This window comes from Symphodus melops (genome assembly GCF_947650265.1).
Source record: "Symphodus melops genome assembly, chromosome: 14".
Lineage (NCBI taxonomy): Eukaryota > Metazoa > Chordata > Actinopteri > Labriformes > Labridae > Symphodus > Symphodus melops.
The window spans coordinates 12969297-12986126 of NC_136704.1; the positions used below are offsets into that span (position 1 = coordinate 12969297).

Sequence of the window (16830 nt, forward strand, 5' to 3'; positions counted from 1 at the left end):
GGATATACAGTAGGGAGGCCATACAAGACTGAGAGGTTCCCTATCAACAGACTAACAGATTTAAAGCCAATGCAGAATGAGCTGATAAATTGCTGAGGTATCATCAATACACGTTTATTTCCTAAAGTGAATAAATCTGATTCGATTTCTGAGGTCATTAAAGGATGTTTCATCTGTCTGACAAAAGCTATTATTAATTAATCAGTATTATTTTAGAAATAAATGAGATATTCGTTTCAACTTCCCTTGTTTTTTAGGAAGACGCTGGTGCATCGTGTTATCAAGGCGTGTTATCAAGATTGTTATCGTGACTGTTATCACGTGTTATGAAGACTGACTGAGGCCTTTTTTGTCCCAGCAAGACACAAACATGCATTAAAGCAAATGAACATAATCCAAATTAATAAAACAGTATTACTTCCATGATAATTGTGAATTGTTCTATTGTTTGTAATTGTTTGATGCAGGACCTCTCATCTGTTGCTCTCTCTCTACTCTCTGCCCTTCGTCTGTTTCTTTTTTTATGGCTCTTTGTAAAAGTGGTTCTTGTAATCAGACAAATACAGCCCACTTAACAACAGAGCTTCCAATCTTCATGAACAGTTGCACATGGTATACATGGCAACATGCAATTTCAGCCAGTCAGCGAACCTCTTCCCTTTCCTGCTGTTAAAAAAAAGGATTGAGTTGATTTTTGTCCATTTAAATCTGATCATTCCACTAATTGTCGTTTTACTCTTCCAGATGTAACTTGTGTGGCTTAGGTGACTAGCTAAACTGCCTAAGTCTTTGGTCAACCTCAATTCTTAATCGTTCCAAAAAAAAAAAGTTCTAAATCCTCACATAAAAAAACCCAAACAAAAACACTTGATACTTTGTGCTCATTGAATGAGCTGAGTGACTGAGACGGATGATCAAGTAAATGTAAGAGAATAAAGCAAAAAAGGTTTTTGCACTATCCTATCTGGGCTAATTTATTACATTATTTCACAAATGTGTTTGCTCTTTTTTTCATGATTTTATTTCAAGCATCAAAGTAACTTTAAAGCAGGACCTTCATTCGTTTTGGTTGAGAGCAGAATAGGTCACAGTGCTCCATAGTGTCATCCGATCTTGCTCTCTTCTTGCTGGTTTGTACTTATTCCCAAACCTTTGTCCTGAGCTCTATCTCCCGATCTTCGTCTCTGTGTTACTCGCTCTTCTCCTTTTCCTTTGTCTCTTCCTTTGTCCTTCTCTGCTCGTGTTCCTCCTTCCTCCCCAAACATCTGTGTGTGTGACAGGTGAGAGAAAAGTGAAATTCCCCCAGCAAACCCCCCCCCCCCAACCACCACCCATTTTCTCTTCTCATACCCTTCCTCCTTTTTCTTTAGCTGTTGCTGCTATTCTCACTGTCTTGGTTTCTTACCTCCCATCCCCCCATTGCCTGCCTCCTCCATCTCCACTTTATTCTGTCACCCTCTTCTCGCTTCTCTCCTCTCTCCCTCCGGCTCTCACCTTTCACTGCACCTCTGTTCTTCTTTTTAATCTATCACTCCACATCCCCCTCCCCTTACCTCTGTCAAGCTGCCCCTATACTCCCCTCTCACCTCTCATCTTTTCTTCCTTACCAGCCCTCTCTCTTCCTTTCAAATCTTTGATAGCATTTTTCTGTCACACTTCTTTGGTCCTTTCTTTTGCCCTTTTTTTTTTGTTTTTGTTCCTACACATCTTCCGCCTGTGTCCCTTGTTTCTCCACTGACCCAGAACATAATCTATTTGGCCCACAGCTCTTACCTCCTTTTCTAAGTCCATGTTTCCCAAATGCTTGCCATCACTTCCACAGTCTTTTCAATCGCTGCTCGTCTCTATGGACTCTACGGTCGTTCATTTTTTTTTCTCTCCCCTGTTCCCATCTGTTACCTTTGGTAACCCCATATCTCGAACCAGCCTTCTACTCTATCCATCCTCTTCAACTCAGGGTCCCTTAACATCACTCTGTCCTTTTGTTCATCCTTAAGTCCAAAAATGTGTCCATTATAAAGCTGCACCTTTGATGCATCAGAATGAAATATCAAGCAGTGGACTGTGCTGGCAAACAACTAACATTTTTTTGCATGTTGCATTTAAGTGCGGGTTTAATCATTTGGATTTTAAGTTAAGTGTTGTTGATAATAAACATCAACTGGTTGTTGCTGTAACACATTACAAAGATGTTAAATTATGTCACATGGTGTTAAGAACAATGCTGTTCTACACAATGACTCAACTGGAATAGATTATAAATCCTTTTCCCACCATTTTGCAAACATCCATACTGTAACCTTTTCATCTGCAAAGCACCAGGCAACACAACCAACACAAATGTTCACCTATAGGTAAAAGGTCCCAGGTTCAAATCTTTGTGGCACTATGACGCTTGTGAAAAATATTGTGAGGAACACTGTCAAAACACAATGCATGCAACCAACCAAAGATCAAATCAGAAAACTAACCAACAATATTAAACTCAGGAATTATGTGGTTCCGGGGTCTATGCGACCAAATATAAGGATGTGGGGCAAATGGAACAGAGTGTCCGTTTTCTACAGGGAACAAACCATTCAGGCTTATTGACAATCTTTGAAAAATGTCTAGTTGTCTAATATCTTTCACATATATTCTACCGGCAGTAAGTCGGACCTGTTCCCGGTGCGCGTTCGCCTCTGGCAGGGCTGCCCTTTGTCACCGGTTCTGTTCATTACTTTTATGGACAGAATTTATAGGCGCAGCCAGGGGCCGGAGGGGGTCCGGTTCGGGGACCACAGGATCTCGTCTCTGCTTTTTGCGGATGATGTGGTCTTGTTGGCTCCATCGAACCCGGACCTTCAACGCGCACTGGGGCGGTTTGCTACCGAGTGTGAGGCGGCTTGGATGAGGATCAGCACCTCTAAATCTGAGGCCATGGTTCTTGACCGGAAAAAGGTGGCTTGCCCTCTTCGGGTTGGTGGGGAGTCCTTGCCCCAGGTGGAGGAGTTTAAGTATCTCGGGGTCTTGTTCACGAGTGGGGGGAAGATGGAGCGTGGGATCGACAGACGGATCGGTGCGGCGTCTGCAGTCATGCGGTCGCTGTATCGGTCCATCGTGGTGAAGAAGGAGCTAAGCCGAAAGGCGAAGCTCTCGATTTACCGGTCGATCTTCGTCCCTACCCTCACCTATGGTCATGAGCTTTGGGTCACGACCGAAAGAACGATATCTCGGATACAAGCGGCCGAAATGGGCTTCCTCCGTAGGGTGGCTGGGCGCACCCTTAGAGATAGGGTGAGGAGCTCGGTCACCAGGGAGGAGCTCGGACTAGAGCCGCTACTCCTTCACATCGAGAGGAGTCAGTTGAGGTGGTTCGGGCATCTGGTCCGGATGCCCCCTGGACGCCTCCCTAGGGAGGTGTTCCGGGCATGTCCCTCCGGGAGGAGGCCTCGGGGTAGACCCAGGACACGCTGGAGAGACTATGTCTCTCGACTTGCTTGGGAACGCCTCGGGGTCCCACCGGAAGAGCTGGAGGAGACGTCTGGGGTGAGGGAAGTGTTGGATGGATGGATTCTACCCATTCCTCTCCCACATAACGTTTCCAATATGTGCTTTTTTGTTCTACGTCATTTGAGTCCACTTGCAGTCTAAGCCTCCGTTGATTGCTTCCCCCTCTCCAAAGTTGAATGGCTTCCGTTTATCTTCATCTCCCAAGTTCCTCATCCTTTTTCCCTTTGCTCCATCCCTCCTTCTCTCTTCACACTTCCCTCATCAATCACCTCTTTTATCATAACTACGTTGCGCTCCCTTTGTGTCCCTGTATGCTATCTCATCTTCAGATTTCTTGGTACCAGTGTCATAAAATCCCCTCTCATTCCTCCTTCTTCCACCCAACTCATTCATTTCTCCTACCCTCCCTCATTTCCATGTTCTTCAGCTCACACCTTGTTGACACACTTTATGACACGCTAGCTTCAGATCTCGTATCTAGCGTTTCATTCACTCGGCTATTTTCCACTTAGTTAGTTTTTTCTGTCTATACATCAACTGTCTGCTTAGTTATCACCATCACCCCGTCTATCCTGTTCCTGATTCGCCACCTTCCAGCCCCTTCTGCCTCTTTTGCTCGCTTCCTTTTGATAGTGCTTTATACCTTGTGAGGGAATGGCTTTGCTGCAACGTGTTTTTGAGATATTGATGTTTCCACTGATACATGCCCAGTTATCTATCAAGGCTGGGGTTGGAGTGTAATGGCTCTGTAATTGGATAAGATATAGGATTTTTGTCGAGTAGGGTGGCGATACATTGCAAACTGTCTCACCCCATTTTTATTTTTTTTTATCATATGACTTTCATCTCTTGTGGCTCCTCTATGCTTTTTGCTACTCTTTTTACCCTCTCCCATTCTGTCTGTTTTTTTATCTGCTGTTGTCTGTCTTTGTAATTCTTTCTGTTTTCTCTCATCTCTCAGTTTTCAATTAATTCACCCTCCTCGGTTTATTCTTTCAACCGTGTCACTTTCTTATCTGTATTTGTGGCCTTTTGGAAAAAAAAAGAAAAAAACATCAGAAAATCAAAGGAGATGTCTGTGACATGGCCTGTCTGCAGTCCATTCACCACCTACTCTTCTCGATAATCATTTTACTGCTTCATTCTGTCAAGGTCTTTTCTGTCTGCTGCTCTCATACATCTTCAGTGCTCAGTTTGTGTGTTGTTTGTGTGTGAGTGCATCTGGTAAATGCACATATTTTTCATTTTGTTGGATTCCTCACATTGGTTTGACTGCTCTCTCCGTATGCACACAATGTTGGCATCACACCATGTTTTTTTCACATCTGTTTTATGGCAGATGAAATCAGGTCAGTTGGATTTCATCCAGTATTTTTCTCTTTCCTCTGTCTGGCCTCGCTTTTTTATTTCTGCATCATTTATCCTTCGGCCCATTTAGCATGAGAGGTCCAGGGCAGTTCAGCCCTGCCTCTGGTAGACACCTGACATTTGATATGGTGCAACTGTTGGAGGACACATGAGTGTTTTTCTGGAAATGAAGCCAGAGCCATGAGGTTTCAGGTGGTGACACAAGGACGCTGCCTGCCACTGAGTGGACTACAAGACAAACGCAGCCATCTATTACAACACTCAGGACTGTTGCCATGGGGAAATAGCATTGAAACCTTCTCCACTGGGGATTCTAGAGAGAGTCATTTTCTAAGAAGCAATTCTTTTTACACCTTTGCAAACTTTCTTTCCAGGACTTCAGAGCAAGTTCAGATTAATCATAAACCCTGACCGACTTTTTTTTAATATCTAATAATGTTTGCAAAAAGGCTAAGAGGATGTAAAATAATTCCACAGGAAGCAATTTAACCTGTTTTTCATCGTCCATCTTTTGACTAATTTAAAAGTAAATGGAAGTGAATCTTGAGCACTTAAAATGTCAATGTGTGTTCCACCAGATGGAAATATCACTGCAATCTGCACTTGAGGATGCACATATTGAAGCAGAGCTTAGCTGGAAATCAGAGGAGATAACCAGACTTGACTGTCAGTAAATGTTTTGATAGTATTTGCATTATTACATATTTACATATCTGGGAAATGTGTCGTCCCTGTTTGACGGTGTGTAAGAACTTTTAAATAAATCAACAAAACAACATGATTAAACAAAGATCAACTCAAAAACTCATTCTAAAAAGAAACAAAAACAAAATTCCAGCAGTCCCAAATCCATTTTGTACAATCAGTACAAAGAGAACACATGACTTGAATTCTTTATACATGCATTAGAACACTTCTGATCACATAATTATCATTCAAACAAACCTATTCCATAACCTAGACTTTTGTATTAACTGCCCCAGAGTGACACTTAAAACTAGTGGGATAAAGAAAACACAATATTGCTGGAAAAAACATTGATTGCTGATATTTTGCCAGATTTGATTTATACCACACTGTCTCAGAGCCGCACCCAAATATAGTTTGTTATAATCTGTCACGGTCTGAGGAAAAACAACGTAGACGATGGCCCAAGTGCATAAACAAAAATGATTTAATGAGACAAAAGATCTAAACTCCAAAATGAAACTTTCTTACTTCAAAAGTCGAAAAGGAGAAAGAAGGAGCTACCAGAAAACACTGTGAGCCACGAGGAAGCACAAGAACCACATACGACACTGACACACAACAATGATCTGACCAATAGAGGGAAGGAACACTGAAACTCATCAAACACAGGTGAGACAAACGACACAGGTGAAGACAATGAGGACCACTGGAGAGAAAACACACACAAAGAACCAGGAAGAACATACAAGACAAAAACACAATAATAAAGAAATCAAGGATCACTAATGACACAGAGAACCTAATAATATAACAATAAAACAGTACCGGGACACAAGGATACACAACAAAACAGAAAACACTATAGATTAATTAAATTAGGAAACAAAAACACACAAGGAAACATTGGGATAGAAAGGGAAACTCAGAAAATAAAAAAATACAAATTCAGATCATGACAATGAGCTACCTGAAAACAGATTTCTCTCAGGGTTTGATTGATTAGATCATTGGATCAGTAGATTGATTGGCACACTCGCTCATACCTGACAACAACTTTAAGGCAGACATTGAGACTCGTTTCAGTCTGGTAACAACTCTAATAGCAGCCCCATGCTGCTTTACCTCCTGTCTGTGACTCGGAAGGTGATCAGCACAAACAATGCCAACTCAGCCTGCAGGTGAATCAGGCAATCTATGCTAATGAGCAAGAAAAGGAGGATAAAAAAAAGCTTTCTTTGCCCTGTATTTTCTTCTATTTATTTATGCCTGGGCTTTGCAATTTGACCTGATAAAATATCACAGACCAAACACTGATTTAATAATGAAAGTAAGATATTATAAAACAACCTTTGACTTCTCACTCATTATAAAAATGTCACTATTTTTACAGGCGCTGGAGGATGGTCACCTCTGGACAGTGACCATTACCAGTGGCTTCAGGTGGACATGGGTTCAAGAAAGCAGGTGAGCGCCATAGCAACACAGGGACGATACAGCAGCTCTGATTGGACGACACGGTACCGTCTCCTCTACAGCGATACGGGACGGAACTGGAAACCATATCACCAAGATGGCAACATTTGGGTGTGTAATCTATGTTTTTTTTGCTTGTGTGAGTGTGAAGGTGTGTGTTTGCACAAAAGAGATGACCCAGTCAGATGTCTCATTTTTATTTTCCATTCCAAATATACAATTCTTTAATTAAAGCAACAGCAAATAAACAAGAACAACAAGCAATACAGAAATAAAAACAAAATCAAAATAAGCAGAACATTAACAAAGACAAATACAACTGCAGTAGATACAAAAGTCAAGTAATAAGCTGTGGTGGTGTATAGGAAATATGTGATACAAAATGCATATTCATGTACTCTTATGTGACAATGAGAAATCCTGCAGAAAAAAAAGTAGCAAAATGCTTAGATTGATGAGTCATGAAAAAGGAAGACGGACTGAATCAAATAAACAGAGCTGCAAGGTGAAGAGCAAACAGAGGTCGAGCAAACAGAGCTCGAGAAAACAGAGCGATAACAGATGTGTTTTTAGCTCAAGAAAAATAGTCGTTTCTGAATATCGTTGATACACAATGCTGGAAAAAACTTGAAACAGACTGGATATATTTTTGCTTTCTTTTGTCCATCTAATTCCATCCTCCTTGAGAAAACTTTGAAAACGTTGATCTCAAGATGCAGCTTCATGGTTGAATCTGAATATTTATTTTCAAACATCCATTTAATGTTCAAACATTCGGCAGAAGTTTTTTTTTTTCCTCACAAAAAAATAGGCTGCAAATTTGGAAACAACGTTAACTCAAACAAAACACTGAAACAAAGTCAACGTCAAATAAATCAACAAAAACCTGCTCAAAAAACAGAAACAGTGCAAACACATACTGTAGATGAACTGCTTTAAATAAAGCACTGCAATAGCAAGTCACAAACCCTTAAAACAAGTACAACAGAAGAAGACATCATTTCCAGCTAATGGAATAAAAGGCCCCAGACCTGTAGGAAACACAAAGTGGAACAGCGTCGTAGTGAAATGCATACTGTAAATGCATTCATGAAGACGATTATGTACAAAAGACATATAAGAGAGAAACAGTGTCCTAAATTCAGGGGTAGCATCGTTTGAAGGACTTTGTAGCCTTTGTAGCCAAAGTAGACTGCTCAGGCAGAGGTGAAATGAGAAGGTCTACATACCTACAACTGTTCCTGACACAACCCTTACAGACATGTCAGCCCCGATGCCTAGCAACCTCAAAAGCTGGACCAGAACTAGTAAACACAGCTAATATCATGAAACTTTACTTACGGTTATTAAGTAGCTCATTTTCGTCTCTTAACTTTGGGTTTGGCATTTAATGGAGGTTAAACCACAGATGTGTAAAAGTGTATTACTCGACCGCTTAAGAGTCTGCCATCTTGTTTTAGAGTGCAATGAATCTCTGATAGGTTGGGCCATGAAGGATGCTCCAGATAGATAGACAAGGAGAGAAGGATCTTCACAGTCACATTTGAAGGAGACCTGCGTTTCACTGCAGTGACGCAACCTCTCCTCAAATACGCCTTCTGAATGAAGCAGCCCCTGAGTTGGGACCTCGCTGAGGTCTTTCAGTCTGTGTGGTGACACAGGACTGGGGCAGCAGAGACACAGCCCTCTGGTCCACTTCGACTTTCTGCGGTCCTTTTCTTCTTTTCATTTCTCTTTTTTTGCACATGTGAATTTTTGTTTGTAGGTCTTCGGCTCTGCATTCACCCCCACAAAGCTCCACAATTATTCTCCCTCTTAGTCCTGTGAGGACTCTTTGCTGTGACAAATATGGATCTTTACAGTTGAAAGCAAATTAAGCCGTTGTTTTTCTGCGCTGTATCATAATTGTTTGGAGATCATTATTTATTCACAAGTGTTTTCCCTCTGCCATGAGCCTGGATTCATTGCCTCGTATTGCTGCGAATACTCCAAAACACATTTATCTCCTGGATGTTTCTGTAACAGTGGCAACATTTTTGCCCTGTTTTGCCTAAATATATGACGTATATATTGCTATTTAATTTATGGCCTGTTTAGTTCAAAACATTGCTATGTTTACAGATACCAAGCCGATTACTTTAAGCTGTGCATATGCCATCAATAACCAACCCTGCAACAGGCAAATACTGGAGCCATTTGTTTCTCTCTGTCTCTTTCCTTACTTAAAACAGACTTCTGCGCATAAACACGTGCAGGCACGCACACTTAAGCTCGTATGAGAGCTTGATATGTGCATCTGCACAAGCGTATGTCTGTCCATTTCTAAGTGGAGATAATACTGATGCTTTCAGTGCTATTGATCACAAGCATGGTGTAGGATGGAATTCAATCACATTCCTCTCAGCCTCTCTCTCCACTGGACGAGGTTCACAGGGAGATCCCTGGAGGGGAAAAAAAAAACCTGCCCTGCAGTCTTATGCATTCCGATTTTATTCAGCAACTTTTTGACACCCGTCGCCTCCTGCCATCGCTCCTCGCTGACGCCTTAACTCTTTAAACCTCACACTGAGAGGAGCTGCCTTTCGTAGCTTTTACTGTTCTTCATTGACTATCCTGTCGGGGGGGGGGGGGGGGGGGGGGGTAATCAGTTAAATCCTGTCAACATTGGTTTGTATAAAATATTGTTTAAAGCCTCACTAATGTCCGCCTGATGAGGCTTAGTGACACTGATGAATGTCTGTGATAATTAAAATACTAACTGTTCAAACATTATAGACCAGATGCAATGCCTCAGAGGCTGTCAATACTAGAAAACTTGAATTAATCACTGTTGCAGTAAAAACATTGAGCCAATGCAACAGATTAGTGCACAGTACTATATGTCAAATTTTGTCAGTAATGATGTACTTTTACAGATACAAATGCTGATTGCAGGGATACACTATAAAAAACTTCTCATGACAGTAAATTAAAGAAAATTAGAAGATACACTGATGTACTTACTGACTGAGCTGGGAATCTTTTATTGTAATAACTACTTTTTGTTTTTTTATTTTCAACATGGAGATTTATTTAAACAATGTTTATCCAAACCTTTTACTTCAGTTAAGTTTCAAACCATAGACTCTGAATGTGAACGGACGAAGCCTGAGTGACGTCAGCCAATCTCAACCTAACTTTCAGTCAGACTAACGACCGCCAGAGAGCCGAAGCTGAGGCGGGTTTTAAGCTTCTTGAACTTTTAAAATAATTTGTATATTGTACACATATACATTGGTTTTAGATTTACACTTTGAGAGAAGTACACAAATTGAAACACACACACACACACACACACACACACACTGAGTAAAAACTGAGACGTAACCTCAGGCACTCTGTGGCCTTTGTGGCTCTGAATTACTTTGATTAAACAACACGTCTACGTTTCTAAACTTTCAAGTTGCCTATAACACCAACACACACAGACAGCAAAATAAATGGTCACAGTTGCACGAAAGTGTCACACACATACACAAATACCCAATTGCTCATTGGTTTTCTGGTTAATGATTTGACTTTGGAGGAGAAGGAATTAAATGGATGACTAGGCAGGATTTTGTGAGGTGCTCAGCACAAATAACTTTCTTTCCATTTTTCTCGTCATCCTCCCTATATCCTGCCTCATGCTCTCCACTCTGCATAGTAATGTCTTTGAATTGAGCTGTTCATTCAGGCAAGCACATAGAAGTGGTGGAGAGGGGGATAAACACAAAAGACAAATCCGAGAAAGACGCTGAGCTTTTGGTTTGACACAACAATGTTTTCTATCTCCCTTTTTGCGAACTTCACTTGAGCTTACTTTTTGATGGTGATGTGTTTGTTTTCAGTCATTGTGAAAGCAGTGTAGTTTGGAGGTCTGCATGTGAGAGTGAGTTTGCGGTGTCATGTCGGTGCCCTTGGTATGCAGTGCAGTGTGAAGGAGGTCGGACTTGCTGTGTGCAAAGTAGTCGGGTAATAAGTCCATGAACACGGCCTTTTGAATGAATGCGGCTATTGTCATGCAATAAGGTAGGTGAAGTGGTGGAGAAAGACTTTGGCATACAAGACTACTTAACCTAACAGGAGTAAACCCACACTTTACTCCTGATGTCCCCTCCTTCATCCAAAATGATCATTTTTATTAGTAAGACCCAGGAATGCCTTGGAATGCCAAAGAAGGAGCTGGACAAAAAGCTGGAGGAAAGGAGTTAGTAACACATTGATGCTTGTGACAGTGATTATAGGAACATTTCCAATTGCTGGACATTTAAAAAAAATATATATATTTTTTAAAGCTCTGCTCTGCAGCAGGATTTATTGTAGATAAGAGATCAACCTGTGAAAATCTCCGCCCACTGACCAATCAGATCTTTTGATTGTGGAGCTCCCGGATTAAATTCAGAGGGGGAGGACACGACATGTGTCCCTCATCACTGATATCACTGATATCCTTCATCCTTCAACAGAGTGAAAAAGTGCCGGAGCATTTTTAATTGCGTTTTTAAGATGTATAATTGCGAATAGCTTCTCATGGCTTTGAATTGTATTTTTCATAGGAATGTTTAATGTCTCCATGCTGCTCTGTTTGTGATCGTCAGAGCTGCAGCTGAACTTCTCAAACTGTTATACTCACCACAAGAGTCAGAGCAACACATTCAGAGAAGAAACACTAGTAATTATGATCAATTCTAAATTAACTAATGATGGAACAAATATAATAAGCCGCAGTTTGTGTTTTAATACTTGAAGATTGTTCTTTTTTTTATGCCATTTTGTCCTTCCTGCATTTCTTGCTGCAGCTGTAAGACTTTAGAGTCTTCAGAGTTTGTAGATATGCTGACAGAAGACTCACTGGTGATTGTGCTAGGTTAAATATAGCTAACTCCGTCCTTTTATACGAACACACTCTTGGCAACTCCCTAGCTTTACCGAACAGGTTGATAACCAGCTTCAAACAGTGAATGTGTGAATGAGTTGTAGCCCTCGAAAACATCGCACCTTCAAGCTTCTTCACTCAGGTCATCGGGACCTGCGCCCCTACAGAGAGTACAAACTGCAGTTAAAGTGAAGGGCTCCATAATGAGTCATGTGGAGCTGCGTGAATTTGAAGCAAGCCTCTAACAACAACAAAAAAAAAAAAACGTCATCAGTGTGATTGTGTGCTCTGTTAACCTTTCCTGGGTGAATAAAGAAAAAATGGAAAAGTGAGAGAGAGGCAGAGAGGAGATATAAGTGCTGTTCACATCATGCCCACAGTGGCCTCCCTACAGTGGAACTTCAGTGGCTCTAAGCTGGCTGGGAACTCTTGACCATCTTCTCTTTGCAGATAGCATATCTTCAGGAGTCGGGTCACTGAGGAGTCAGCTCAAAGCGAACCGTCTGAGCAGAGCTCCCCCCCCCCCCCATGCTCGTCCACTGCCCTGCCCATCATGTCTTATCTAGAATAACACATGGCTGTCTTGTGTCTCGCACTCCTCTTGTGACCTGCTCAGCTATTAATGTTGCTCTTCACCAATCGGTTTGTTGTGAATTTCCTGTGCATACGTTCAAGAAGAAAAGCACATTTGACAAATACTGAGCAGAAGAAGTACAGAGGAGGAGGAACAAGAACAATAAGGAGTTTGTGAAGAGAAAGTCCTTACAGTGCCATACCACACTGGTACATTTAGCTATCTCTCTCTTGTAAAATTTAAAAAAGTATCATTTGATTGAACAGATTATTGAAAACTGCTGGATTTCAGCTCTTTCAAATTTAAAAACCTGCCAGTCAAAAATATCAGGGAATTTTGTTAACTACACTCACACTTACTGACAAACGCAACAGTCACAGACCCTATCCTTCTTGGGGAAAGTCAACATTATCGTCACAATGAAGAGAACATGAAGACAAAGTCATTATAAAATCAGAATGAAACCCTTCGACTTCACGTTCATCTTTTGTCTTATCTTTATTGAACACTTTGAGAGAGGCCATGATAAGTTTTCTAGCATACCACCTGACAGAGTGGTGACCTCAGATGTACGCGCCTTTTTTGTGTTCCTTCAGGATAACAGGTTCAGGAGGAGTGTTCTCCCAACTCTACATCATAAGCGGCAATGTTTTGATTTAACGCAAAACTCAAAGCTATTGTCTCATAAAGCATTTTGATTTTGCAAACTGCAGTTCAGATACTAAATCAACAGACACTGACATATTTTAATGAGAAAGGCTTTGCACATACTTGCTTCAATGTGACGTTTTCTGGAGGCTGTGATTTAAGAGCCTGCACTAAGTAAATGCGTAGAACAAAATGCTAATATGACAGGGGACTATAAACCTTGTGACAAGCCTTGGTGAATCTCGAGGGAGCCTGAAATCAGCTTAACTATGAAGCGATGTGAACAGGGAGTGTCTGACATGCACGTTGAGCTGGATATAAGAGACAGTTTCTGCTTCCATTCCCTGCAGTCAGAGAGTCTTATGGCAGCCGTATTAGATATTTAAAATCATAATTGTTTTGTATGTTTTGCAACTCTGCACCTTAGGGCAGGATGTTTCAAACAACTGCACATGCTCCGAGCCCTGAAGCTGCTTGTTGAACTGCAGGCTGGCGGCTTTGGTTTATTTAATTGAAATGCTTGTGTGTGTGTGTGTGTGTGTGTGTGTGTGTCTGTGTGTCTGTGTGTCTGTGTGTGTGTGTGTGTGTGTGTGTGTTTACAGGCCTTCTCAGGGAACTCCAACTCAGAGAGCTCAGTCCGCCATGAGTTACAGCAGGGAATCGTTGTGCGCTTCCTGCGCCTCGTCCCGCTGGACTGGAGCGAGGAAGGAAGGATCGGCCTGCGCATAGAAGTGTACGGCTGCTCGTACTGTGAGTGAAGACAAGCACACACACACTCATTGTTTTGGAAGTTTGTCTGTTATTTTTGTCAACAAAATTAAACATGTTGGTTAACATTACTAATATATTTTGGATGAACACTTTTGCAAGTTTCAGTTTTTATTTAACCAGGAAAGAAACTCACTGCGTCCATGTACCTTCTTTCTTTATTAGACGAATTAAAACATAATTCTACCATTTTTACTGTCCCAACTTAGATTTGATTTCCAGGATCCTATTGCTATTTTTGGACACCCACAGAACCAATTAAATAACTTTAGTATTTTCAGCTTGTATTGTCAACAATTGTAAGAATAAATCCAAAGGGGATTTTTTTCCCCCATTAGCTTTCTTCATTACGATCTTATTCTATGTACATACACATGTTCTATGTACAAACTCAGAGTCGATGTTTAAACCTGCCTTGTAACCATAAACATACTTGCAGAAATATGCAGAGCACAGAGTGCAAGCCTCGCAGACACACACACACGTACGCACACACACACACACACACACACACACACACACACGGTCTCTCTCATTCTTACAAATGTATCATCCAGGGAACTGACTCTCCCACAGCCATTTCTTCTCCTCATCCTATTAAAGGCTGCCAAATTGATTTTGATAACAATTTTCAATTAAGCCTCTGAATAAATTACCGCTCTAAGTGACACACATACATCCATCATTTTGGATATTCCTTTTCTCAGTGTGAATACAGGGTCGTGCATTTACATTCCAGTCAGTGTTCACCTCGTTGAATACATTTGTTAATTTCCTTCCCACGTCAGAAAAAGCACTAATGTCACTAATGATAAAGATAACAAGAGGTGGTGCAAACACAGACGCACAAGTGTATGTAGAAATGCAAAAAGCAATAAAACAGATACATACAGTCTGCTCTAAGTTTAAAGCACATGTCCCTTCTAATAAAAACACGAGTTCTGACACAAACTGCTTCAACTTCATACTCGGCATCATAACACAGGGTGGCTGCCTGTGTGCTTCAATTCATGTTTCTGTTTTCTATATAAGATAACATTTACCCCTTTATTTGTCATCACTTTCATATAATTGTGACATTTTCTTGAAGACACATTTTATTAGATAGATAGATAGATAGATAGATAGATACTTTATTGATCCCGAGGGAAATTCAAGTTTTTATTTTATTTTTTATTTTTTTTAGATAGTTTAACTCACATTGTGTCTTGCAGGTGTATGAAAATAGACTTTATTTTCTGTTTCACGACAGTAAAAAGACAGAGCAGCTGTTTCTTTATAGCTTTTTTCAAATTTGGATACATTCCATGACTGGATGAAATCTGTCTATAGTAGATCATAGTTTAGAAGTAGTGTTATCATTTTGAAATACAGTATAAAATATGCTATTGAAGCAAGTCTTGACATTATGTATTTTTCAGTTGTAGAAATAGAAATGTAGAAAGATGTGTACTGATGCTGTACTGTCAAAAAAACAAAACAAAAAAAACAAAAAAACACATCTCTCCACTTGGCAGGACTGAGCAACACAGTCTGTACCTGCAAAGTGTTTTCTGAAATCGAGGGGAGTTGACTTTTCAAAACAAACAAAAAAAAGAATTTAGTACTTTTTTACACCATCAATTTGTGTCACTTGTTTCACAAAATAAAACATCACTCTACTTAGGATTGACAACACTGGACTGGCCTAAATTTACATTAGATGTAGATTCGATTTAATTCTCTGAGGCAGCTTCTCCACCGACTTGTCACATGTCTTCCAACTGTGTGTCAGGTATTAATAAACAGTTATGAATGTAGCTGCTATGGCTCTGTTCAGATTCAATATCTGCTGGCTGTAATCTGCCATCTGAATTCATCTGAGGTTTGTGCATTAAACATTTCATCTCTAAGGTTTTAAATTCCTCTGCCGTCAAAGCATTTTACTACAATGCAGAGGAGGTTGTGACACTTTCAGTTCAATAAGAACCAATTCCACATGTCAAAAGTCAAAACAAGGTTAAAGTTAGTTTGTCAAAGAGGCTAACTGTTTGCAATGTAATAAATGAAAACTTTTTCTCCGTCAAAACACCCATCATATCTTCAAAACAGAGAATACAACAGGGAATATAAACAACATTAGAATTAGATGTTGATGCTTAACAAAATCAGGGCCAGAAAAGGTAAGGAGTTTCACTTTATCTCTTTAACATCAGCTACCTCTGACGTGAACTTAGCCAGCAAGTAAAGCTGCTCTTTGGCCAGTAGGAGAAACTTTGATTATGTTGGACTCCCAGAAGTAATTAAAGGTTTCATCTGAGTGAGCTAAACCTCAATGGAATAGATCAAGTGGGCTCGTTCAGCCTTCCTTTCTTCTTTAAATTATGAGACTTTATGCTTTATTCATTCAGCATCTAGACATGTAACGACTGTTCACATTTATGTACATTCTTCACAGAGGACGTATTCAAAATGCAAATTGAATATATTACGCTAAAATAGATAGGAAGTCAAGGGACTGACGCAACATCAAACTCGAGGGACATGAAACTTCAGCGACAAATTTGCTTGCCGTCTTGAAATGACTGCCAATCATCATCGACAGAAGACGATGACAAAGCTGACGTCAGGAATGGAGGAGAAAGTAATGATTGACATCTGGAGCTGCACAAGTGTGGTTCGCCTGCAGTAGCCCTGAAAGTGGCCTTAATCCAGACACAGAGTGACTAAAGTCAGTGATATTCACGGAGCTGTGTGCAGCGCCAAAGAATGTTGTAAACAGAGAATCTTCAACTTTAGATTCGGTCAACAGGCAAAAGGCAGCGATAAGAGTAACCACTGTGGCTGATTATTGGAGAAGGAGAAAAAAACAAAAATTTTAATCTAGGTGACAAGCCCCTTCCCTTCAGCTTGTGCTTCAATATATTTGATCAACACGATG

At 40.6% G+C, this 16830-nt stretch overlaps 1 protein-coding gene across 1 annotated transcript in view; it reads left to right on the forward strand.

The window, feature by feature from the left end:
- Positions 1-16830, forward strand: part of LOC306835014 (contactin-associated protein-like 2) — a 229126-nt gene that overhangs the window by 106789 nt on the left and 105507 nt on the right. The window contains exons 3-4 of the mRNA XM_079361385.1: positions 6941-7134; positions 13745-13892. Of these exons, the coding sequence (XP_079217511.1) occupies positions 6941-7134; positions 13745-13892 (342 nt within the window). The remainder of the gene's footprint in view (positions 1-6940; positions 7135-13744; positions 13893-16830) is intronic.